General features: G+C 46.2%; 1 protein-coding gene across 5 annotated transcripts in view; it reads left to right on the top strand.

The window, feature by feature from the left end:
- QRICH2 (glutamine rich 2) overlaps positions 1–26,389 on the top strand; it is a 930,541-nt gene that overhangs the window by 274,799 nt on the left and 629,353 nt on the right. For all 5 annotated transcript variants that reach the window (XM_069654697.1, XM_069654695.1, XM_069654692.1 and 2 more), the window contains one exon: positions 10,046–10,147. In XM_069654697.1, the coding sequence (XP_069510798.1) occupies positions 10,046–10,147 (102 nt within the window). The remainder of the gene's footprint in view (positions 1–10,045; positions 10,148–26,389) is intronic.

Raw genomic sequence — 26,389 nt, forward strand, 5'->3', positions numbered from 1 at the left:
GAGTGAAGATCAGACATTTGAACTCTTATGAACAATTGGACTTTAGAGTCAATACTGGAACTCACCAATTCCTCTACGCCAGTGAAGTAACTGGTCATCAACGCGCCCCTGCGGTCGACGCAGGATGGAGAGCTCATCCTTCCAAACCATCAGGTGAGACTAAGGAGGGGACATCAAGAGTGATCTGTGGGAAGACAACAGGAGTGGGGAAGGTGGGTTGACACGGGTGGTTAATTCCTCTTCTCCTTTGCAGAAGAATATTCCTGTGAGCCAGACAAACTAGGCTGAGCGGGCCAGTCCAGCCAGTCATCTCGGCGCTACACGTCACGCTGGTGGAAACAACAGCGGCCCAGTTCCGGTCGACGCCCCCGTGGGAACTAGGTGAGCGTAACAGAACGCGAAGCCTACCCACAAATACCCACCTGGGCGTCATGGAGACCTCGGAAACTGATCAGTTGGCCCAATTATTAGGGGAATTAAGGGCCGAAGTGCATTCCACCCTCCAAGAAATCAATGCCCTCAGGAGGGAACTGATAGTGTCAAAAGAACGAACAGATGAGTTGGCCAGACAACTATTACAGAGCCAGGCTGGACAAACACCACTACCAGGACTTAGGGCAAGTCCAGCTCCTGTACCATCGAGTAACCCGGTGCAGATAAATTTACCTGGAGCCGTTCCTTTGGCTCCGCCTGAACGCTTTGCCGGAGACCCAAAAGGGTTTGCAACATTCATGAATCAATGCCTCTTGCACTTTTTATGTAGACCTGGAGCTTTCCCAAATGATCAGGCCAAGGTAGCCTTTGTACTGTCATATCTCAGCGGCAGTGCGGCGGATTGGTCCATTCCACTAGTTAACCAGGATGACCTGATTCTTCGAGATTTCCAGGGTTTTCGAACAAGCATGGAAAGACTATTCGCCCGACACTCCCGAGGACAGGCTTTGGACAACGAACTTTTATCCCTACGTCAAGGTAACCAGGATCTTTTATCTTACATTGCAACTTTCAATAGATTAGTAGTGGAAACCGAATGGCCTGAAGCCAAGCGAATCACATTATTCCATCGAGGACTTCGGGGAGAACTCAAAGATGTTTTGGCCCAAATCGTGAACCCGCCTCAAGACTGTGCTGAATATATAGATCTAGTGGTCCAGCTCGATCACAGACTTCAAACCAGGAAGGCTGACCGAACCAAGTTTGAGAACAGGGTGTTGGTTAAAACCCACGTAAGCTCCAAGGGAGTAGATGTCTCAGAACCTATGCAAATCGGGGGGGTTAAAGGACCCTTAACCCAGAAGGAAAGAGATAGAAGACGCCAACTGCAATTATGTTTATATTGCGGAACTACTGGTAATTTTCTTCGGAACTGCCCTGTAAAACCACCCAAGAAAGTTATAGGAGCAGCAGACGAAAACCATGTGAAATCTGACTCGGGAAACGACCACGCCCGGCAAGCGTAGAGGTCCACTTGCCGAGCTTAAAGAAGGCTACTCTGACCTCGCATTTCACCATACCCATGGTCCTTGTAGATCCAGAGCAGCCATCACGCATGCACGCGGTAAAGGGGTACGTAGACAGTGGAGCCATAGGAAATTACTTGGACTGGGAATTGGCTACCAGGATGAATCTATCTCTCACCCGCAAGACCACGGCCGATGTTGTCCCCACTGTAGATGGAACGGAAATTGCCTCTGGACCCGTAACTCATTCCACTGCAGAGATGACATTGCTGAGTCAAGATGGGCATCGAGAGGCTATGGTGTTTGACTTAATCAAGGCCCCACAGTTTCAGCTGATACTGGGGATGCCTTGGTTGGAAAAACATAATCCCTGTATTGATTGGCGAGAGAAGAGACTAACCTTCCCAGAATGTGCTCACACCTGCTACCCAAGGAAAACTCAAAACTCAGTCCTGGCCACAGTAATTCCAGTAGCCATACAATTACCTGTTGAATACCAAGACTTTCAGGATGTCTTCCAAAAGGAACAGGCAAACACCTTACCATCTCACAGATCGTATGATTGTCAAATAGATCTTGTACCTGGAGCACAACCACCTTGCAGCAGAATCTATGCCCTTACGGAACCCGAAAAACTCCATTTGCGCCAGTACCTAGACCAGTACCTTGCTAATGGCTTCATTCGCCCGTCCAAGTCCCCTGCATCTTCAGCTTTGTTCTTCGTACCGAAAAAGGAAGGCGACCTTAGAACATGTATAGACTACCGCGCACTGAATCAGATAACCATCAAGAATTGATACCCACTGCCTTTGATCCCAGAACTACTAGACCAAGTGAAGGATGCTTGTATATACACGAAACTAGACCTTCATGGGGCATATCATCTGGTACGTGTCAAAGAGGGTGACGAATGTAAGAGTGCTTTTCGCGCCAAGTACGGACTACTTGAGTACCAGGTGATGCCCTTCGGACTATGCAATGCACCAGCAGCCTTCCAGTTCTTCATGAACGATGTCCTCCGAGAGCTTATCGACGTTTGTGTGGTCGTTTACATCGACGACATCTTAGTATACTCTTTATCAGAATCTGACCATGTAAAACACGTCCGAGCAGTCCTAGAGAAGTTACGCCAGCATAAATGATATGCTAAACTGGAAAAGTGCATCTTCCACACTACGGAAGTGGAATTCCTTGGATTTATTCTGAACCCGAGAGGAATCCGGATGGATACACGAAAAGTGGATGCCATTCTTAATTGGCCTTCGCCAAGTTCAATCAAAGGAGTTCAAGGCATGCTTGGCTTTGCCAATTTCTACCGCAGGTTTATCCCAGACTTCTCGCACATTGTACATCCCATTACGACGCTATTGCGAAAAAACAAACGCTTTGTGTGGACAGAGGAAGCCGAGAACGCCTTCCAAGAGTTAAAAGCTAAATTCACATCTGCTCCCATATTAAGACACCCGCGCCCCGAGCTTCCCTACATAGTGGAAACAGATGCATCCAGTTCAGCCATGGGAGCAGTCCTTTCCCAAAAGGATCCCGAAACTAACGAGCTTCACCCAGTGGTGTTTTGGTCAAGAACATTTTCAGCCCCCGAATTAAACTATGCCATAACCGACAAGGAGCTGCTGGCCATCAAGTCCGCCTTCAAGGGTTGGCGGCACTATCTACTGGGTGCCAGACATACCATCACGGTCATCACCGATCACCGCAACTTACAATACCTAAAGACAGCCTAAGCCCAATCTTCGCGCCAACTCCATTGGGCATTGTTCTTCGCCGAGTTTGATTTTGTAATAACCTATCGACCAGGTTGTAAGAATGGTAAAGCAGACGCCTTGTCCCGGATTGGAATGGGAGAAGCAGAAATAACTTTATAACCCGTACCCATAATTCCGGAACAGAGAATCCTTGGCCTGACATCCATACAGACACTGGAGGACATTCAAAACAAGATCCACCAACTCTTTGATTCTGTTGCCCTACAGGACTGGGCAAAGAAAGGTCCAGAGTACTCTGTCATCGATGATTTACCTTATTACCAAGGCCGGCTATTTTTACCGCAAAAAGAACTACAGGAACTTGTCATTTCCCATTACCATGACACCTTAATAGAAGGGCATCCGGGTATTGCAAAAACCGAAGCTAAAATTAGGAAGCAATTTTGGTGGCCCACCTGGCGAAAGGATGTCAAGTCATTTGTCATGTCTTGTGGCATTTGCGCACAAAATAAAGGGCAAAAGAAAAAACCTGCTGGATTATTGCAACCATTAGACATACCACCTACCCCTTGGCATACCTTGTCATTAGACTTTATCACGGATTTACCCCCGTACCAAGGTTACAATACCATTCTAGTTATTGTAGATCTTTTTTCTAAAATGGCCCACTTCATTCCTTTAAAAGGGATAACTTCAGCTTCAATCCTGGCCAAGGAATTCCTTGAAAATGTTGTCCGCCTGCATGGCTTTCCTTCAGTGTTAATTTCAGATCGGGGCAGTCAATTCATTTCACATTTTTGGAGGAAATGCTGCCAACTGGCACAAATTGATGTTAGGCTTTCGACCAGTCACCACCCTCAGACCGACGGTCAAACGGAGAGGACCAACCAGACTCTTGAACAGTACCTCCGTTGTATGCTACATCAATCTGAGGGGAATTGGAAAGACATTCTGTGGATCGCAGAGTATGCATACAATAATTCCGTACACTCAGGAACTGGACAAAGTCCTTTTTTTTACCATTTATGGGCACCATCCTCGAACCTCGGATTTGGACTCACCCCAGCATTTAGAGATGCCCGCAGTGGACCATCTCCACGCTGTTATTACACAAGCCTTTAAAGAAGCAACCATCCATTTGCAAAAGGCTAAGGAAAAATACAAAAAGGATGCGGATCAGCACAGAAGTGAAGCTCCTCAATACCAAATAGGGGACCAAGTATGGTTAGCCACTAAGCACTTACCACTCAAGGGGACTCGGACCTTTAACCCCAGGTATTTGGGACCTTTTTCTGTCAAGGCAATTATTAACCCAGTGGCCGTCAATTTGGACCTACCTGCTCATATGCAAATCCATCCCGTCTTCCACGTGTCTCTTTTGAAGCCAGTGTAACCAGGAACTAGGCTAACCACTCCACCTGAACCTATCCTCATAGACGGGGAGCCCGAGTTCGAAGTCAAGAATATTTTGGACTCAAAAAGAGTGAGATCAAAACTCTTTTACCTAATTGACTGGAAAGGTTATGGTCCGCAGGAAAGGTCTTGGGAACCTAGTGACCATGTGCATGCACCTCGTTTAGTGAAGAGGTTCCATCAGGAATTTCCAGACAAACCACGGCCAAGGGGGAGAACGACTTTAGGGGGGGCCTTGAGGGGGAGTGCTGTCATGATGCCTGCCCCCGGAAGACCAGAACAGGCCCAGCTGCCCCGGAAGCAGGCATCATGCCACTTGGAGCATGCCCAAAAACTCCAGTTAGGGGCTGTTTGGGTGCAGTCCTGGCGCCTCTGGCACCAGGCTCATAAAGATAAAGTCAGTCCTGGCGCCATGGGCGCCAGGCTCATTATTGATAACTTACCTGAAGCAGACCATGCTGCACACTCACCTGAGGCAGACCATGCTGCATGAAGACTCAAGCCAAATGAGGCTTAGGAGGGACTATTTTACTGAAGGGACTATTTTGTTACTTGGGTGGGGCTGTGGAAGAATACTTACCTGGATCTTCTTCCAAGGCTATTTAAACCACGCCCGGACAGCCACACGTGCTTCGCGTTATTCTGCTTGCTGCAGCGTAACTCTCACCGTGTTTTCAGCAGCTCCAGTCTTCAGCCACGCCCGCTTCAGTCCTGGGACTCCTGGAACAAGAAGAAAAGAAAGATAAAGGTTAGAACAGGAGTTTTACCTTTAATCCTTACCTGAATCCTGATCCATTTCGCCACAGAGCTGAAAGACAGAAGTCTTTGAAGCATCGCTTCGCATTCCTACGGCGCTGCGCTGACCTCACCTGCTTGGCTGTACTTCAGCATTCCATCACGCTCTCTCCATCTCGCGGCCGCCCTCCGACACCTAAGGAGACAAAGACAGCAAGGTGAGCAAGGGGACTCTCTAAGGCTATACAAGCTACCCCCAAGGACTTACCTGATTTACCACGGGGGGTACTCACCTCATCTCGGGTCGGCGCAGTCAACTCTGCTTCATCGCCGTACCCCGGCCCCTAAGGGGAAAACCACAATAGACTTACCTGAATCTTACCAATTGCCATTTGGAAATCTTCGAGTGGATTAATCGGCAACCTGCAAGGAATCGGACAGAGTGAAGATCAGACATTTGAACTCTTATGAACAATTGGACTTTAGAGTCAATACTGGAACTCACCAATTCCTCTACGCCAGTGAAGTAACTGGTCATCAACGCGCCCCTGCGGTCGACGCAGGATGGAGAGCTCATCCTTCCAAACCATCAGGTGAGACTAAGGAGGGGACGTCAAGAGTGATCTGTGGGAAGACAACGGGAGTGGGGAAGGTGGGTTGACACTCAATTCCACGGGTGGTTAATTCCTCTTCTCCTTTGCAGAAGAATATTCCTGCGAGCCAGACAAACTAGGCTGAGCAGGCCAGTCCAGTCAGTCATCTCAGCCGTACACGTCACGCTGGTGGAAACAACAGCGGCCCAGTTCCGGTCGACGCCCCCGTGGGAACCAGGTGAGCGTAACAACTGGGCTATTGTATATGGGTGATGTAGATCCTTCTGGTAATCCTAAGACTCACATTGTAGTTCCTAAAAGTCATAGAAATATTGTACTAGAAATGGTACATGCTTATTTTAACAGGGGGACAATTAGGGACCGCTAAAACACAAGCTCAAATTGTGAACAGTTTCTATTGGACAGTATTGTATGCAGTTATAAAGAACTTGAAAAATACATGCACCCTGTGCCAGAAAACTAGTCCTAAGATGCCCCCTCCCACTCCTCTACATCCTTTACCTATTATTGATGTTTCCTTTTCTAGAATTGGGATGGATATAGTATGTCCATTAGAAACATTCAGGTTGGGAAATAAGTACATATTGATTATTTTAGACTATCCAACCCATTAACCTGAAGCTTTTCCTTAACAGAACAATACTTCACAGCAGATCTTGAAATATCTACTTCCATTTTGTTCCCCAAACTGGATTTCAAAAAGAGATTCTAACTGATCAAGGGTCTACTTTCATGAGCAAACTCATGGCTGAGGTAAAAGATATCTTGCAGATTAAAACCTTGAACTTCCATTTATCATCCGCAGGCCGATGGACTGGTTGAAAGATTTAACCAAACTCTGAAACAAATCTTAAAGAAGTTGGTGGAGGCAGATGGGAAAACGAGGGAGTTTATGATACCCTGGGCCCTATTTGCTGTTTCGGAAAACCCCCCAGTCATCTACTGGAGTTTCTCCCTTTGAGCTATTAGTAGGAAGACCCAGAGAAAATACATACATCATGTTTGAAAGCTTATTATCAGAAGAGAGTGAAGTCAGTCAATTAATCCCTTCTGAGTTATACCAGAATTATAAGCAAGATTTATTAGACCTTTTACAGCAGTTCCCTGATGTGTTTAAAAGTTTATGGGAGCCTGTGGAAAACCCAACCAACGGTGGGGGCGACTTTATTAAGAGTTAATCAGCATTGCCCAAGCCGAGACCAACTGGAAATAAGGTAAACACAGTCTATCCATTATTGACAAAAGCAGAAGGGGGCTAATGCAAGGTTTATAAACTCTGAAACTGGTTGTCCATATTATGGTACAAGTTGGGACTCCCACATATTGTCACAACCTGGGGAAAGGTAGGAAGAAACCCTATGCCTGTCAGTCTTTGGGTGCTTGTGAAGTGGGGAAACTAGAGTGACAAAAAGGCTGCCCTTCTGGGGCTAAATAGTATTCCAAAATTGATTTAATACCAAATGGTATTGGTTTGTAATTTTGAACACAGCTTTTCAGCAAATTCGAGTAAGTCATATTGGAATACTATTCAGCCCTGAATTGAAAAAGACGGCTGCGTCCGTCGAAACACATGTCATCACGATAGGGCACCTGTTCATAAAATACACCGCTTTATAAAATATAATCCTATTGAGTGGAATTTTTCATTGACTACTTGGCGCATGAATGTAATAAGTGTAACAATACCCTTACTACTTCCCTTAAAAGTTGTTGAAAGTTTCAAAGAGTTTAACCTCTTTCAGTTTACATTGACCACACACAGTTCTTGTTGTTGTGAAATGCTCCTCTGGCAGGGGAGCATACCCAAATGGCAAACCTTTGGAGATTGGAAGTCTGGCATGGAAACAGACTAGGTGGAAGTTGGAGGTGTACTAAAAGGTGGTCTTGACAGAGACATGTTATGTTGTTAGTAGTACAGGAGGTAGAGCCAAGCACGGCTGTTGTGGAGAAGTTATATTTCTTAGAGTTGTTAAAGTGGCAAAACATCCTGACCAATATAAACATTGTTGCTATTGAGGAAATAAGAACCTCTTTCAAGAAGAAGAATCATCTTATAACCTATGTGTTGTAACTTTCTGTTGACAAGTTGAAGTTACATGAGACTGTATTAGAACTTGTTTGCGAATCAGGATTTCCTTCTGTTCTTTTCTTGAACTGTGAAGCAGAATCATGTTTAAACCTGGGGAAGGGCAGTTCGGCCAGGTTCTGAAAAGAGACTTTGGTTAATTTGTAAACTTAATCATTATTGTTTTGAACTGCCATGCATTTCCTTGTTTATTTTTGATGTATTTAAGTGTGAGGGACAGATATCCTTTGTTTGAGTGTTTCCTTTAGTTTATTTTAGGCAGTGAAATCCTTGTCAGGGTAGGGATAGTGAGGTGTTCATTCAACCTTGTATTATAATAAAATGTTTTTCTTTGAGAAAACTTCACAACGTGGTCCGCCTCACATTTCTGACCCCTCACAACATAGTGTTTTCTGTGAGGGAATGTTGAAGCTCTTTGTAAACATGAAAGGTTTGATATGAGGGAATGTTATAGCTCCCTGTATATGTACAGTGTTTTCTGTGAGGACTGTTGTAGTTCCCTTTACACATTCACTGTTTGCTTTAGGTTATTATTTTGGGTTCTGTGTTCATTTTTCACCAGTCATTATTTTGATGGGTTTTTTGATGAAATATTTTTGGGGAAAACGACATCAAAAAATTGTTTCTTCTTTTTGCGTGGGTTACCTCCAAAACCTCCCTTCCCTTGTTAATGTAACTCTACTCCCGACCCCACCACCCTCTGCTTATATAGCTTCCCCCACACCACTCTATGTTTTTATATGGGTTTTTTCAGATAAAATCAATTGGACAAAAAAACCCATTGAAAAAATTAATGGGGAAAAAGGAACGTTGTACCATTATTTTGGTCCCTTATACATGCTGTATTTTCTGTGAGGAATATTGTGTCTCCCTTAACACATGCCCTGTTTTCTGTCAGGGTATGCGTTCCCTGTACACATGCAGTGTTTTCTGTGAGGGAATATTGTGGCTCACTTAACACAAGCCCTGCTTTCTGTCAGGATATGCGTTCCCTGTACACTTGCAGTGTATTCTGTGAGGAAATGTTGTAGCTCTCTGTAGATGTGCTGTGGGTGCGCTGCCGGAGCATATGGTAGCTCCTTGTAAAAGTGCAATGGTTGCATTCTGTATGGGCATGTTTTGGATCACTTTAATTATGCTGCACTTACTTTCTATAATGGATGTGAACCATGTGGTAGCTCTGTGTAGCTTTACAGTGTCTTCTGTATGGGCGTAATGCTGTATGTGTAATACGAAGGCATGTTGTAGCTCCCTGTAGATGTGCACTTTGTGTTAGGAGGATATGCTGCAGCTCTCTTTACACACGCACTGTCTTCAATCAGGGTATGCTGTAGTTCTTTATGCATGTTATCTGCGATCTGCAAGGAAATCTTGTAACTCCCCCCTAGATGTGATGCGTGTTTATTGCAAGGGCAGGTTGTAGCTTCCTGTAGCTATGCAGTGTGTGCCAGTGTGCGTTATGTATGGGCATTTTTCTCTCACTGCAGTCATGATGCATGTGTACTATGAGGGCATGCTGTAGCTCCCTGTAGATATGCAAACTGTGGGATCTGTTGTCTTGCTGTAGCTTTGTGTGTATAGATGTGCAGTTTCATCTGCCTAGGCATGTTTTAGAGCCCGTTAGATGTGCAGAATCTATACTGTGAGGGCATGTTGTGGCTGCCCGATGATGTGCAGAGCATGCTGGGAATATTGTAGATCCCTGTAGATGTGCGGTGCCTGTTGATGTGCAGAGCAAGCTGGGAATATTGCAGATCCCTGTAGATGTGCAGCATGCACCCTGTGAGGGCATGTTGTGGCTGCCTGTTGATGTGCAGAGCATGCTGGGAATATTGTAGATCCCTGTAGATGTGCAGCATGCACCCTGTGAGGGCATGTTGTGGCTGCCTGTTGATGTGCAGAGCATGTTGGGAATGCTGCCAATCCCTGTAGATGTGCAGTGTCTTCTCATTCTGCCATCGGACCTGATAATCCGATTTCCTCATCCCGTCTTGTCGCTTTCCTTCTACACAGAAAGAGATGGAGGAGAAGCTGAAACTTTACCCTAGCCCCGAAGAACTGAAGAATGTAGTGGAGTGGGAAGTCTTGCATGAAACTTTGGTGAAGAGTCGTACGGTGAGTAAGATTGTGGTCTACATCAAACGTTAGGGGGTTCAATGCCACTGGGGTTGCGTGTCAGCAGTGCCCGATGTTCATTTTTCAGAGACCAAGATTGGTCAAGTGGTAGAGGGGACGCCAGATGATGCCACGTAACTGCTGCTTGCATCAGCCACGCTGTTCTCCTTCACTACACAACGCTCTCCTTAGCAGCGCAACGTCTCTCCACGGTGCTAATATGCCACTGGGTGACTCTAACCTGGGCCATATGCCGACTACTTCGAAATGAAACAGAGGTTAAACAATAGGAAACATAACTGGATTTCCTGCGTTCGCTCTCGCTTGGCTTTTTCACCCACCATGCACTGTTTGCAGGCTGTAAGCTCCTTCCCTGAGCAGAAAAAGTAGGCCACCCTGTTTGGGATCACATAAGGCAACAGATCATAGCTCCTTTTCATTCATTTGTAGAGCAGAGAGGACGGGCCGATCGTAATTTATGATTCCCCCACACTCTTCCCCTTCACCATACAAATACTATAGCATTTGCACCAGCATAGATTTTCAGGCCGGTGCAAATGATGTGTCCGCCTGCTTTTCACACCAGCAAAAAGCAGGAGAACTCCATAGGAATCTATTACAAACGCTGCCTGCCATGTGTACGTGGTAGGCAGTGTTTACTTCATTTGCACAGAGGAGTGGAAAAGGACGGTGTACATGGTTTATGCCACCTTTTTACCTTCTTCTTTTGCACTCCGCCATACAAATGAGGAAAATTCGTCCGGGGGAGGGGGTGAGCAGTATAGTACAAGTACACATGCCATCGAAATGCGAGAGACTCCAACATCAGCTTCTGAGACAATACACTGGACAAAAGTCCTGCTTCTCATACTCAGGCAGGTGTTAAAGTGCATACCCATTTCACTATGAGTGGACTCTACCCGGCACATGTCCAGTTCCTTTGCATAGAGGGGCACCTAACATTTCTGGCAACCATGGCACACACAAGTCATATCATTACTATTTTTGGTATGCTTGCCTACAAAGTATTTATTTAAGAAACATTGGTTGTTTTTTGGCATGTTTATGGAACATTTCATACAAGTGCGAACAATTTCAATGTTTGTGAAAAGACAACGTTGTGCTCAGCAATGGATTGTAAGCCACTGTCCAAAAGCCTAATGAGTCATTCCTCATATTCTATTCCTTGCTGACTCTGCTTTCAGACTCCGAGCTCTTCACACCTCATACTGCAGGTTTAAAGAATGTGTGCCTGTATTTGTGAGAACTAAAAACAGGACCTCCTTGAAAGAGAGCCTGCCTTTTCAGGGTTCTCAATAAGGGCCACCCCAGAGTAGGATTCAAAGAGCATAGAAAGGTGGGAATACAGTTTTGATCCATTTTCAGGATAAAGATCCCGTGTCTACACATCTAACACCACTGTAGTATACAGTCTAAATGCTTGGAGGTACACATCCCTTCTCCATCCTCACTGGAACAATGCATGCACAATGTTCCTCATTGATGCTCATCTGGCAGGAGAGAGCAGCACGTGGCTTGATGCCCTCCATTTCCTCTGCCTTGGTCCTCATGAAAGGGTTCTTTCATTGGCAGAATGTCATTGAACCTGGGCTATTTTCTCATTATTCAATTGGATCTCTAGGCCACTGCAGAGTGCCAGATTCTACACCGTCTCATTTCCTATCAGCACTAGATATAGCTTTTTGTAAATCTTTTGGCCAACATAGAAAGTTATACCATTCTAGACGTAGTATCCGGGGTCTCGAGAGTCACATAAGCTCTGGACCGTTTTGTGTGAGATAAGTCATCCAAAGTAATTTCCCTTACAGTAGATAAGTATTTTAGGTGTTCAGTTCTGAAAACACATTCTGGTTCTAACTGGCAAACCTGAGTGACTAAGATCGTTTATAAAGTTCACACACCAACTAAATTGTCTCTTGGATCTCCTCATTAGTGTAACGGGATGATAGTGAAGCATTATTAAACACCTAAAAGAGGTTTACTGTTTAAAGGGCCCTGATGCAAATCTGTCTGGGCTTTAAACATAGGGGCAATGCTGGACTCTTCCACTTGGTGGGGACCCACACTGGAAATCTATGGCCCCCACGGGTCGCAAGACAGAATCTGGTGAACGTAATTATGGCAGCAGAAGCTGTTCCCATTTTCCTTTGGACCAAATGTGTTCTCTAAATTATCTCAGAAAGATAATGTGGGATATTTCCCCGAAGGCATTGGTGCACCAAAGAGAGATTTAAAGTGGATTCTGGTTTTGATAGTCAACCATTGAAGAGAGATTTGCGTCCAGCCGTTCACGACTCCATTTCTGACATCCCTTGATAAGTCTTACAGCAGCATTCTAGACCAATTAAAGCTTTTGAACGGCTACAGCTGGAAGCCCACTATACAGAGACATCTGAGAATCTACCAAACCACCCAACACTGTCGCTCTGCCTTCTATAGGAATACATTAGATAGTGTTCTTGAGCTCTGTCAAGTTGAAGGAAAGCCTGTTTCACATCGCGGAGTGCCATCAAAAAGCAGGGCTGCACGCTGGGACTCAAATACCTCATTTAGTATAGGGGCCAAGAATGAAAATCTTTTTGTCCATGATTCAGCTGTAACCTACTGTTAGTCAAAGGGCATCGAGACGCTGGCCCAGCAAGATGGCTTGCTCATTAAAGTTAGAGAGCAGGGTAGGACAAAGCGGCCTACTTACAGGTGCAACAATTTATCGAGGACAACAAACTCCTCGGGCTACGTCAATCAGGCTTCCGTCCAGGGCACGGCACTGAGACAGCACTACTTGACTTGAAAAACCAGATGAATGATGCGAGAGACTCGGGCAAACCCACTCTTCTCCTTCTCCTAGGTCTCTGTGGCATTTGACCTTGTAGATCACAACGTCCTATGCCACCACTTAACTTCTACCGCCAAGTTCTCACCTAAAGCAACTGCATGGATCTCATCCTTCTTACAAGGAAGGACAATGCAAGTCTTTTCCGACATAGCCTCTGCCTCACCACCATCATCCTATGTGGGGTCCCACAAGGATCATGCATTTCGCCCACCCTCTATAATATCTTTACACATCCCCTCTTCCTCATTCTGGACTATCTGGGTATCTCCTACACCAACTACGCAGACAATACCCAAATCCTCCTTACACTGACGGGTGACTATGACACCGACTCCAGGACCCTCAAAGAAATCTACAGCACCATCCAGGCATGGATGGCGACAAACAGACTCTGTTCAAACACTGGCAAAACTGAGCTGCTCCTGATAGGATCTACTGAAACACTCAAAAACCTCAAGTCGCAATTCAGCCACTTCAACATTGACGGAGTCAGAATCCCAGTTGTAGACTCAGTAAAAACACTGGGTGTCCATCTAGACTTCAACTTAACTATAACTAGGCATGTCACTGCCATCGCATCATCCGCAGTGTATCACGCCAAAATTCTTAACTCAGTCAGACCATTCCTCTCCAAGGACAACTATCAAGACTAGATTATTGCAATGCCCTCTTCTTAGGCACGTCTTCAAAAAGCATGGAAAAACTACAAGTTATTCAGAACAACTCCATGCGTGCAGCAATCAGGATTCCTAAAAGAGAGCACATCACGGCCGCCAGGAAGCTAGCTCACTGGCTCCCATTCAAAGAGTGAGTACTTTTTAAGGTCCTTGCTCTGACACACAAGTGTATCCACCAAACTGCCCCTCCCTACTTCTCTGCAAGAATACACCTCTCCACATCCACAAGTCCGACTAGAGTGCCCTACTCAAACATGCTCAAGCTACCCAATATCAAGAGAACCCAAGCAGAGGTGCCAGCTTCCCCTACCTAGCAGCCCAGCACTGGAACTCCCCTGCACCACCCGTTCTAGCTGAAAACTCTCATCTAGCTTTCATAAAAGCTGTAAAAACATAGGTCTTCGCTTGATCACCTCTCACTGCAACCCTCTAGCCTGTAACTTCACTGTTAATAAAATTAACAATGTATAATGATATGAAAATGTAACCATGCCCAAATTATGATGTACCTGTAACTAAGTTGTGCACAAGTAACAGCACCGTGGTGCCAAAGGGCTGCCTGTGCGCTATACAAATGTAAAAATAAATAAAATATAATCTGCTATCATCAGCCTTGGAATAATATCTAAAATTGGTCCGTAGGAAAATACTATTTTGGTAGAGTTTATTGCCACTGAATAAAAATGCACAGAACTTTCAAAAGGAAATGTAGGGTATACACTGAATGTTTTTTGGAATGTCCCTTCTGGGGGGTCAGGAGGGTGGTCAAAGTTACATGAGAGGATGATGGGGGTTAACATTCCAAATCCCATTCAAATTCCCATAAACAATGGTTGCCAAAGAGTAGCACAGAAATCTTTGGAAGCTTTGATACCAAATGTCATTTCTTTGTTGGCACCTGGTTCTGCTTGAAATCCGCACTTGGTTTGGTCAAAATGTATACATTTTTTTTAACAGCACAAACATTGACCTCAACCTTTATTATTTACTTCTTCTGGTGAACAGGCAGACTTTGATTCAAATGGGAATTCCAGGAACTCAATGTTGAGTGGTAAATCGCAAGTTTACAGTCTGATAGCCATTATGGGTGCATAGACCCTGTTCAGGGAAAATTGGCTGGGGCAAATTTCAGCCTTCTGGGGCATGCACCGACCGTAGGGATGGCAATGGCAAGCCACAGAGGAGTGGAATAAGCTTGTATTTGGTAATAAAGAACTTTGCTGCATAGACATGAGGTTTGGTCAGGTAACCCAATGACATAGCCCTTATTTACATAGGGCGCCATACGGTGACAGCATTAGTCCGCTGAGCCATTGCCAACCATTGATGCCGCAGGGGTACCAACTGCAATCCATGAAACCCAAAGAGCACAAATTGGTAATACATCTTTTCTGCAATGTTTGAGTGCAGTGTACAGGCAATGGCCAGGGCCGTACCCAGTATGCACTGCAGGTAAGGCCATTGTGCCCAGGATGGTGTCACTGAGGATGACATTTAGATTGCACGTCTGAAATAGGACAAAGTGACCACCCGGTCATCGTCACAAGACCCTAAGACTGCTATGGGGAAACCATAATCAGCTCACAGAAGTACTTTGCCCATCCCTGAAGGGAACAGCTATGGGACAGCAGTGCTACCCACCCATCTAACAGACAGGACAAAAGGGTGCACATCATTCATCTAGAGATAACCAGATCACATACAGGGCTCCACTCCTTCCCCACACTATAGGAATAGAAAAGTCATTTTCAGTGAAACTGCACAGAATACAAGAGAAGCGTCTTTTTCCAAATGTACAGTCCAGAAAGGTATATAGTGCACATTTGAGTCTGCAAAGAACATAGTACAGCCAAACCGGAATCCAAAAAAGGGAAGTCCTGCAGCCATAGCAGCACAATCACAGCAACACAACACAAAAGTGATATCCAAAATGGCGGCTGACTTAATTAAAGACTTCTATCCTAGCCTCTGGCCTACAAAGCATCGTGTCCCTGAACAGGCTCAGAGAGAACCCTTGACCTTTCCAGACACTCCGGAAAAGATAAACAGTCCACACCCTATACAAAGGCCTGTCCCCAGGGCACCATTGAAGGGGAGTTTTGGAGCACTTTCTTGTGGAATCCTAATATTGGAGTGCAGGAAAAATGTTCAATAAAGTGGAAAGTACTGTGGAGTGGAGGGGCCATCAGAAGAGTGAGAAATCTGGAAAGTGTAGTAAGATAGAAAGAGAAAACCCTGATAGTAGAGGAAGTGTAAGGGTGTAGAAGGAGGGGACCGACACATAGGTGACATGATTGTTGGCATATACTTTTATTTTGGTATAAATAAAGAAGAAACCGACCCCTCCCCAACTCTAAGAGGGGTTTCCCTGCCTCAAATAAGGAACAAACAAATCCATGAAAATGTCCAAGTAAATGAAAAATAGTCCACCGTCGTGTGTTAACATACCTACTTCTGTCACTTACACTCTTAAAGATACTGGTTCTTCTTGGCCCAGAAGATTGGCTCCCTTCTTCTGGATGCTGGTTTATGGTTCCAATTGGCAGGTGGGATCTGTGCCTTAGAGATTGACTTCATTCTCCAGGTCTCAGTTCCTTTCCAGGATATAACACCCAGTTCCAGCTTGAGGTGCTGTAAATGTTTGCAGTTTAAATTCAAACGTTCCAACTCAAACATCATTCCTTATTGCCCACAATTTTTCTCACTAAAGGGCACCTGGAGAATGCCTCTCTTCTCCAGGTATCTTTCTCTCATTCTTTTTGCCGTGCCAGAGGAATGTCTTCCTTCCCCTGGCCTTTCTCAGGCTTTATATGGCAGATCAACACACAAGGGGGGATGACTCCCATCCCCTGGCCTTACGCAGGCTTTATCTCATAGCCCACCTGGTTCACTACCCGGCCAGGTACTGTGACTATGAATAGCAGTGGGGATCTTTAATATATGGGTGTGGGTCCCCGACTTGCATTTCTCCTCTGTCCTTCAGGGTAGACTTGGTTCACTCTCCTGCCAAGTGCTATCGGATGGCCAACTATATAAGATGGCCACGTTACTGTGATACGTGTCCCAGACCCTGTATTGGTGACTTCCCTCGCCAGCTTAACTGGACACAGACTCCTTGGTCCCCCAATGCATCTCTGGCCACCCACGTACCTTGCTTCATGGTCCGTGGGGGCTCTAGTCTCTCCAGGGCGTTTTCAGGCTGCAGCGGTACTTCGGGGGATGCCGTGGACTTTCGTAGGACTGCAGTCACTCTGCAGTCTCCTTTTTCCTTCTCGTTGTGTGGTTCCTCTCCTTCACACCTCTCTGACTTCATGAACGTCAAGAGCCCTTTTCCACCAATACACCAGGTCTTTCCTCTTTCCCTTTCCTGTGTCAGACCTTCCTACTCCCTTCTTGGCGACCCAGTCTGCTTCCGTGGTTCGGGTTGTTCTTGCTTCGCATTCGCGGTTCCTCCAGGGAGGGTTAACCCGTGAAGTCCATCTTCAGTGTTTATAGTATAATTGTTCCGGCTTTCCTTACTTTTTCTGGAGTGCTCATCTTCGTTCTGCAGAGTACTTTGTATTGATCCGCACTTCTTCCTCGTCATAGTACTGAGGTGACTGCTCTCCCAGGAGTCAATAGAGTTCTTTGTCCCAGTACTTTGCAAGGAGGCTCTACTTGGGTAACTCATATGCTTCCTCATCTCTGTACTTCTTGAGGAGGTAAGATAGTCTACCTTACCTATACACATTGAAGTATGGGGGTAGATGGGAAGGTGAGAGGATAGGCGGGTGAGGGTCTGGCAAGGTATAATAGTACTGCGTTCTCACCAGGTCATCACTACTCTCATAGGGGGTTTTCCCTCCCTATGAGATCCACCCTCTGAGAACCACCCCCAGGGGGACTATCGGGTAGCGGCCTCACCTCGCTGTCTTCATGGGAAGGGTCTCCCTCTAGGGGAGAAGTGACGACATCTGGGGATTCATCACAGAAGTTAGATATATAGAAAAAAGCCCAGTGAATGGAGGAAGATGGATTGAAAAAGAGGAAATCTAAGAACGTTTTGAAAGGTGGCAAGAACAAGAAAACCCTGAGAGTGGGTGGAAGAGGAGACGGTGTGAGGGGCACCTTATCCACACAGAAAAGCAGAGGCTGTGGCCCACACACAGTAAACGGCTTTGCCCTGCGATAAACCAGCCAAAGTAAAGGCAGCAGTTGTGATCAAAGGGAAGGTGGAGCAAAAAAGCAGAAACACAGGGCCAAAAGGAGAGGGGAAGGTGAAAAGGTAGAATCCTTGGCCAAAGTGAAAGTGTGCAAGAAAAGGCCACATCTCTGCACAAGGAAATGGTACATAAAGAAAAAACAAATGTCTGGCCAAGAAAAAGTTGGAGAAAGGAAAGCTGCATCCGTGACAAAGTAAAAGGTGTAGAAAGAAAAGGTGAATGTGTTGTCCCGGTAAAAGCAGAGAATCGGCCAGTCACTAATACTTGAGGACAAGCCAAAAGCATGGCCCATGGAGATAAGCTACAACAGTGGCCTGTGCACTAATCTGGGTATGAGACCAAAACCTTGCAGAGACTATTTGACAGTGTGGGGACACTTTAAAATGCCAGAGAAAATAACGACCATTGTGACAAACCAAACAAATGACCTTAAATTAGAATTCCTTGCAAGTGTCATTTGTTACCTCTTCACAGAGGTCAATTTGTTATACATTGAACATGAGAAATGGGGAACAAGGGAGAATGTACACTATTTGCTAAGACATAAGCAGAAAGAAAGTGTGGTTGGTATACAATTGTTTAGCGTTCGCATAGTGAGTCTGCACACTTATTTAGACATAGTTCAAGTGCAGCTACATTGGCACCATGTCCTTAGACAAATAGAATGCATGAAAGGGACAATAATGTCTTTAACACGTGTTATTATGTAAAGTAACTGCCTTCTGAAGGGCAGAAAAGATGAGAAGTGCATGAGTCCCACACAGTTAAAATGGCAAGTTCCCATGTAGAACATTGAAGTACTGAAAGGTCCACCACTGGTGGCTTTAATATGCTGCATTATCTCTTGAAAAGAACAAATAGCTAGATTCTATGGCAAGAGTGGAATGAGGTATAAGTAGACATCCAAACACGACAGTGCCTAATGCACAACAGGCCTAAAACATCTGCTGCACAATCCTCAACCCTGGGGAGAAGGGAGTGGGATAAAATAACAAAACAGACACTATTCCCAACTTTCTGACGTTTGCAAGAAAGAACAAAGCGGATTTTATTCTGTCCTCACATAACACCCCATACTTTAATGTCTCTGCCAACTGCCTGGAGTCTACACAAAAGGCCCAATGGCATATATCTTCCGATAAAGCTGACTTGTGACCAAGGAACCCTGTCTATGTTATTTATGTTTAATGCTTTATAACGTGATGTATCCCACAGGCATTAGGGCACACACAAAACATGAAGAACAAAGACTACTAACAATACTGACAGACATTTAAGAGAGGAAAAGCAGTGTGATAGTGAATCTAGCTGTACAGAGATCTTAACCGCGAGTCAAACAGAACTTCTAAGTAAATAGTAGCACCTTGAGCCGTTTGTGAAACATGGGGAAGCTCTTCTCTATACGCATCTCGACTGGAAGATCATTCCAGGCAAGGGTGGCTATGACCGGAAAAGACAGACCCCTACCACAAGTTCTTTTGATCTTTGGACAGACGAGATGGTAAGTGGTATTAGATATTGTTGATTTATCCTGTGTTTGTAGATTAAAACCATTTTTCAAATAACTTGGTGCATGACCATGTACGCATTTATGCGTCAGGGTAAGGATTTTGAAAGTAACCCTGGACGTGACGGGCAGCCAATGGAGTTCCTTACTAGCTAGAGTTATATGTTCCCTTTTGGAGACATTTCTAATAATTCGGACGGCATCATTTTGAAGGATTCAGAGCTTCCGTGTGCAGGTCTGTCTTGCTCTGCCAAGGAGGGCATTGCAGTAATCTATGTGGCAAAAACAAAGAGGTGATGGCTGGAAGGTTTAGAATTAATCTTAACCACTGGCAATGCTCTGGGCAACCCTCCAGACCACCGTTCTTCGCCTGCCAAGCCATTACAGAAGGGAAAGACCATATGCAAATCAGGCTTGGCCCCACCCCAAAAGGGGCAGTCCAGCCCGAACTGCTAGGCCACATCCCTTCTGCACGAGACCACAAGCATCCCCAAACATGTTTCGCCCTTGTTGGGGCTCATCAGTGAGGAGTAGCTTGGGTCTCTAGGGGAATCCAGACGTGGACCCCTTGCTCACTATTCTTAGAGAGACACAGCTCCTCCCTACTGATGAGGTTCAACCAGACCGAAACACGTGTCTGGGGATGCTGTTGGTACTCTTGTTCAGAGGAGAATTGCCTAGCATTTCGGTGCTGGACTGCCCCAGGGCAGGACAAAGACTGATATGTTTAGGATATTTCTTCTCTGTGAAAGATAGTGAGCTAAAGACTCTGGGTAAGTCTCTCGCAACCAGGACTAATGTCTGGCAGAGGGACTCCCAGGACCCCCCTTGTTAATCTGCATATGCAAGTAACTTTGGGTCTCACCCTAAGTTACTAGGGGAATCCAGACGTGGACCCCTTGCTCACTATTCTTAGAGAGACACAGCTCCTCCCTACTGATGAGGTTCAACCAGACCGAAACACGTGTCTGGGGATGCTGTTGGTACTCTTGTTCAGAGGAGAATTGCCTAGCATTTCGGTGCTGGACTGCCCCAGGGCAGGACAAAGACTGATATGTTTAGGATATTTCTTCTCTGTGAAAGATAGTGAGCTAAAGACTCTGGGTAAGTCTCTCGCAAGCAGGACTAATGTCTGGCAGAGGGACTCCCAGGACCCCCCTTGTTAATCTGCATATGCAAGTAACTTTGGGTCTCACCCTAAGTTACTAGGGGAATCCAGACGTGGACCCCTTGCTCACTATTCTTAGAGAGACACAGCTCCTCCCTACTGATGAGGTTCAACCAGACCGAAACACGTGTCTGGGGATGCTGTTGGTACTCTTGTTCAGAGGAGAATTGCCTAGCATTTCGGTGCTGGACTGCCCCAGGGCAGGACAAAGACTGATATGTTTAGGATATTTCTTCTCTGTGAAAGATAGTGAGCTAAAGACTCTGGGTAAGTCTCTCGCAACCAGGACTAATGTCTGGCAGAGGGACTCCCAGGACCCCCCTTGTTAATCTGCATATGCAAGTAACTTTGGGTCTCACCCTAAGTTACTAGGGGAATCCAGACGTGGACCCCTTGCTCACTATTCTTAGAGAGACACAGCTCCTCCCTACTGATGAGGTTCAACCAGACCGAAACACGTGTCTGGGGATGCTGTTGGTACTCTTGTTCAGAGGAAAATTGCCTAGCATTTCGGTGCTGGACTGCCCCAGGGCAGGACAAAGACTGATATGTTTAGGATATTTCTTCTCTGTGAAAGATAGTGAGCTAAAGACTCTGGGTAAGTCTCTCGCAACCAGGACTAATGTCTGGCAGAGGGACTCCCAGGACCCCCCTTGTTAATCTGCATATGCAAGTAACTTTGGGTCTCACCCTAAGTTACTAGGGGAATCCAGACGTGGACCCCTTGCTCACTATTCTTAGAGAGACACAGCTCCTCCCTACTGATGAGGTTCAACCAGACCGAAACACGTGTCTGGGGATGCTGTTGGTACTCTTGTTCAGAGGAGAATTGCCTAGCATTTCGGTGCTGGACTGCCCCAGGGCAGGACAAAGACTGATATGTTTAGGATATTTCTTCTCTGTGAAAGATAGTGAGCTAAAGACTCTGGGTAAGTCTCTCGCAACCAGGACTAATGTCTGGCAGAGGGACTCCCAGGACCCCCCTTGTTAATCTGCATATGCAAGTAACTTTGGGTCTCACCCTAAGTTACTAGGGGAATCCAGACGTGGACCCCTTGCTCACTATTCTTAGAGAGACACAGCTCCTCCCTACTGATGAGGTTCAACCAGACCGAAACACGTGTCTGGGTATGCTGTTGGTACTCTTGTTCAGAGGAGAATTGCCTAGCATTTCGGTGCTGGACTGCCCCAGGGCAGGACAAAGACTGATATGTTTAGGATATTTCTTCTCTGTGAAAGATAGTGAGCTAAAGACTCTGGGTAAGTCTCTCGCAACCAGGGCTAATGTCTGGCAGAGGGACTCCCAGGACCCCCCTTGTTAATCTGCATATGCAAGTAACTTTGGGTCTCACCCTAAGTTACTAGGGGAATCCAGACGTGGACCCCTTGCTCACTATTCTTAGAGAGACACAGCTCCTCCCTACTGATGAGGTTCAACCAGACCGAAACACGTGTCTGGGGATGCTGTTGGTACTCTTGTTCAGAGGAGAATTGCCTAGCATTTCGGTGCTGGACTGCCCCAGGGCAGGACAAAGACTGATATGTTTAGGATATTTCTTCTCTGTGAAAGATAGTGAGCTAAAGACTCTGGGTAAGTCTCTCGCAACCAGGACTAATGTCTGGCAGAGGGACTCCCAGGACCCCCCTTGTTAATCTGCATATGCAAGTAACTTTGGGTCTCACCCTAAGTTACTAGGGGAATCCAGACGTGGACCCCTTGCTCACTATTCTTAGAGAGACACAGCTCCTCCCTACTGATGAGGTTCAACCAGACCGAAACACGTGTCTGGGGATGCTGTTGGTACTCTTGTTCAGAGGAGAATTGCCTAGCATTTCGGTGCTGGACTGCCCCAGGGCAGGACAAAGACTGATATGTTTAGGATATTTCTTCTCTGTGAAAGATAGTGAGCTAAAGACTCTGGGTAAGTCTCTCGCAACCAGGACTAATGTCTGGCAGAGGGACTCCCAGGACCCCCCTTGTTAATCTGCATATGCAAGTAACTTTGGGTCTCACCCTAAGTTACTAGGGGAATCCAGACGTGGACCCCTTGCTCACTATTCTTAGAGAGACACAGCTCCTCCCTACTGATGAGGTTCAACCAGACCGAAACACGTGTCTGGGGATGCTGTTGGTACTCTTGTTCAGAGGAGAATTGCCTAGCATTTCGGTGCTGGACTGCCCCAGGGCAGGACAAAGACTGATATGTTTAGGATATTTCTTCTCTGTGAAAGATAGTGAGCTAAAGACTCTGGGTAAGTCTCTCGCAACCAGGACTAATGTCTGGCAGAGGGACTCCCAGGACCCCCCTTGTTAATCTGCATATGCAAGTAACTTTGGGTCTCACCCTAAGTTACTAGGGGAATCCAGACGTGGACCCCTTGCTCACTATTCTTAGAGAGACACAGCTCCTCCCTACTGATGAGGTTCAACCAGACCGAAACACGTGTCTGGGGATGCTGTTGGTACTCTTGTTCAGAGGAGAATTGCCTAGCATTTCGGTGCTGGACTGCCCCAGGGCAGGACAAAGACTGATATGTTTAGGATATTTCTTCTCTGTGAAAGATAGTGAGCTAAAGACTCTGGGTAAGTCTCTCGCAACCAGGACTAATGTCTGGCAGAGGGACTCCCAGGACCCCCCTTGTTAATCTGAGTAATCTATGTGGGGCATTGCAGTGGCTCTAACCAAGGTTTCGCAGTTCTTTGTGGTGACATAGGGTTTCACCAATCTGAGTAACCTAGAATGGTATTGGGATTTTTTAATGACATTTACCACATGAGTGTCTGCTCCCAGGGACTGATCTACTATCACTCCCAATGTTTTAACCAGATCCAGAGTCTCTATACAATGGCCATCAATTAAAAACTCAGAGTATCCAGGTCCCAGTTTCGTCCTCGCTTGAGAGGATCCAAATACCAGTAATTCGGTCTTTGCACTGTTAAGGCAAAGCCAATTTTCTGTCATCCAGTTTTTCACTGTTTGATAGATGCTCTGCACGATTTTAGTATCCTCAGTGTAATCTCCACTTGTAAATCTGGCCCCTACTTTGTTCAGAATGTTACACAGAGGGCGCAAGTAGATTTTGAAAAGTGCAGGGGATAGACATGCTCCCTGAGGGACGGTATTTGTGCAGAGGATGCCTGTCCACAACAAACTCTTTACATCCTACCCAACAAGAAGTACTCCATCCACTCCACGGCTAGTGGCGAGCAATGGCCTACAGAAGACAGTGTGGGCAGTAATATCTTATGGTCCAAAAGGTCAAAATCTGCCAATAAATTAAGCAGCATCAGCAGACCTGCATTACTCATATCCATGCAGTCCTGCATCTGGCTCTGAAGATCAACTAATGCACTCTCTGTGCCATGATGTTCTCTGAATCCAGATTGTCTTGGATGGAGGATATTAACCTCTTCCAAGTTTCTTTGCAGCTGCATGGTGGCTATGCAATCTATGACCTTCAAAAGAAACAAGACATTTGTGATCGGTCTATAGTTGTTGACATTTTTTGGATCTAAACCTGCCTTTTTCAACAATGTTGGAAGGTAGCATTTACGGAGCGTGTTACGAATGGTGCAAAGATACTGGAGTTATTCAAAATAATTTTGGCTGCCAGAGTATCACCATTGCAGGAAGTGGGACGCTGTCATGATTCCTGCCCCTCATGTCCCCAGCCCTCCAAGATGTCAGGCTGGAGCCAGGCCACAATCACCGACATGGCCCTCAAGGGCCTCTCCATCCCTCCAAAGACCCACTTGGAGTCAGACTTGGCGCTTGTGGCATCAGACTCACTCAGTCCCATAGGATAACATTGGGGATTGGACTTGTAGTGCATTGATGGGGACAAGATGGATGCCCCCACATATTTCGGTTCCCAGAACTGCATGTGCAGTCTAGTCTTTTGGGTGTGGTTCAGCCCAGAGATACCTGGGATACCCAGAGACTATTTAAGTCACGCCCAGGCTGAGATACATGCTTTCTGTTTTCTGCACCTGCAGCGTGACACTCACCGTGTTCGGATCGCTCTCCAGTAGGCCTGCATCTTTCTTCTGCGCTCAGCTCCTGCAAGAACAAGAACACCGTTAGGAACAGCCTTACCTTGCGGCGCTTCTGCCCATCATTCATCGCTTCTTCTGTTCTGCGGGCATCTTCGGCGGTGTCATTCCCATCCCGGCACGCCGATTCCTAAGGAAAAGGGAAAAGAACATAAAAAAGGCATTAGTAAGCATTCTGCAAATCTTGGCTTATTTTTAAATACTGTATGAGCTTCAAACGCTTACCTGAATCCCAGCCGCTCTGGGGAAGCTCTGTCTCCGGAACTTCTCATCAATCTGCAAGTGGGAAAAGACACTCCAGGTTAGCGTGGAAACATCTAGAGGCGCCGCATACCACGCTTACTCACCGCATTTGTTCTTCATAACCGGCATCCACGCTGAAAACGTTGCGGCACCTAAAAGACACAGAAAAAGAACTCAGTTCAATACAAATACGAAAGGGTTGCATCGCGCATCGCACTCACTCATCTCAGCAGCACGTTGCCATCCCCGGACGCCGGCCATCATCTAAGGAAGGAAAGGAATGACGTTAGAGAACTTTTCAAAAGACTCATTATACTTACCTGTCGGACTCTTGCCAGTGAAGTAACTAGGCAGCAACGAGCCCGAATCAATCAACGCGCCCCTGCGCTGAAATCAGGACGGAGAGCACACTTTCCAAGAAAACAAGGTGAGCTGTAGACTCCAGGGAAGGGTGCGAGGTCGTAAGAGGTCAGAACAGGCTGAGTGACGTCCCCGTGGATACCAGGTGGGAGTAAAGGAGGATTTATCTTGTTCTTTGTCTTCCCCATGTCTACAGATATGTTATTGAGAGAAAGAAGACAAATGGCCTCATTACGACCCTGGTGGTAGCCGTGCCCTTATTAAGGGCACTGCTGCCGCTGGTAATGATTTTTTACCGGAGCCCAGAAAAGGGCAATAACCGGGTCATGCCGACCTTGGTGGACCCAGTAATTGCCCTTTTCGAAGGAATTGTGTCCTCCGACGTATTCCTTATCTTGATGGATCATCTCCAGCTTGCTGGCCTCGGAAAATTTGTATTATTTTTTTTTTCAGTAGAGGGCGCTGCGCGTCGACGTCTCTCGAGCTGATGTCCCTCGACAGCCTCCGTATCGGCGCCGACGTCATCATGCATATAAATAGACTCGCGCATCGTCCGTTGCTCAGTTCCGTTTTTCCGCGCTTCGTGGGCCTCGGAATCGCTTTGCTCAGTTCGTTAGTCAGATATATTCTTCATTATTCCTCGAATACCAACTCTTACTCGATGGCTTCCTCATCCGAACCGAGGACTCCACGGTCCGGCTTCAAAAAATGTCAAGACTGTGGAAAGAAAATGTCGTTGACAGATCCTCACAGAATCTGTTTGTGGTGCCTGGGATCGGAGCACCAATGTTCGGAGTGCGAGGACTGCATGTCCATGACGGCGAAAGCCTTGAAGGAGCGTAAGGGGAAGCTTGAGAGAGGTAAGACAGTTAAAGCTCCTTCGAAAGTTTCCTCGGCAGAGTCGAGACATTCGTCTCCTCGCCGACACAGGAAACATTCTCGTTCTAGGTCTCGAAGCAGTTCCCACCACTCTTCGAGATCCAAGGATTCGAGTAAGAGACATCGACGATCCCCTTCCTCGTCTTCTTATGTTTCCCCGGAAATAGTCACCTGCCCCACAAAAACATAGCTCTCAGGCTGAGTGGAAGGAATTCTGTAAAAGGATGCTTAGCGTCTTCGAGAAAGCTGCCCGACCCCCTCAAAGACAGCTGAAGGTGATAACCTGGGTGAAAGA

Source organism: Ambystoma mexicanum, chromosome 3q (genome assembly GCF_040938575.1).
Source record: "Ambystoma mexicanum isolate Mex_15411 chromosome 3q, UKY_AmexF1_1, whole genome shotgun sequence".
Taxonomy (NCBI): domain Eukaryota; kingdom Metazoa; phylum Chordata; class Amphibia; order Caudata; family Ambystomatidae; genus Ambystoma; species Ambystoma mexicanum.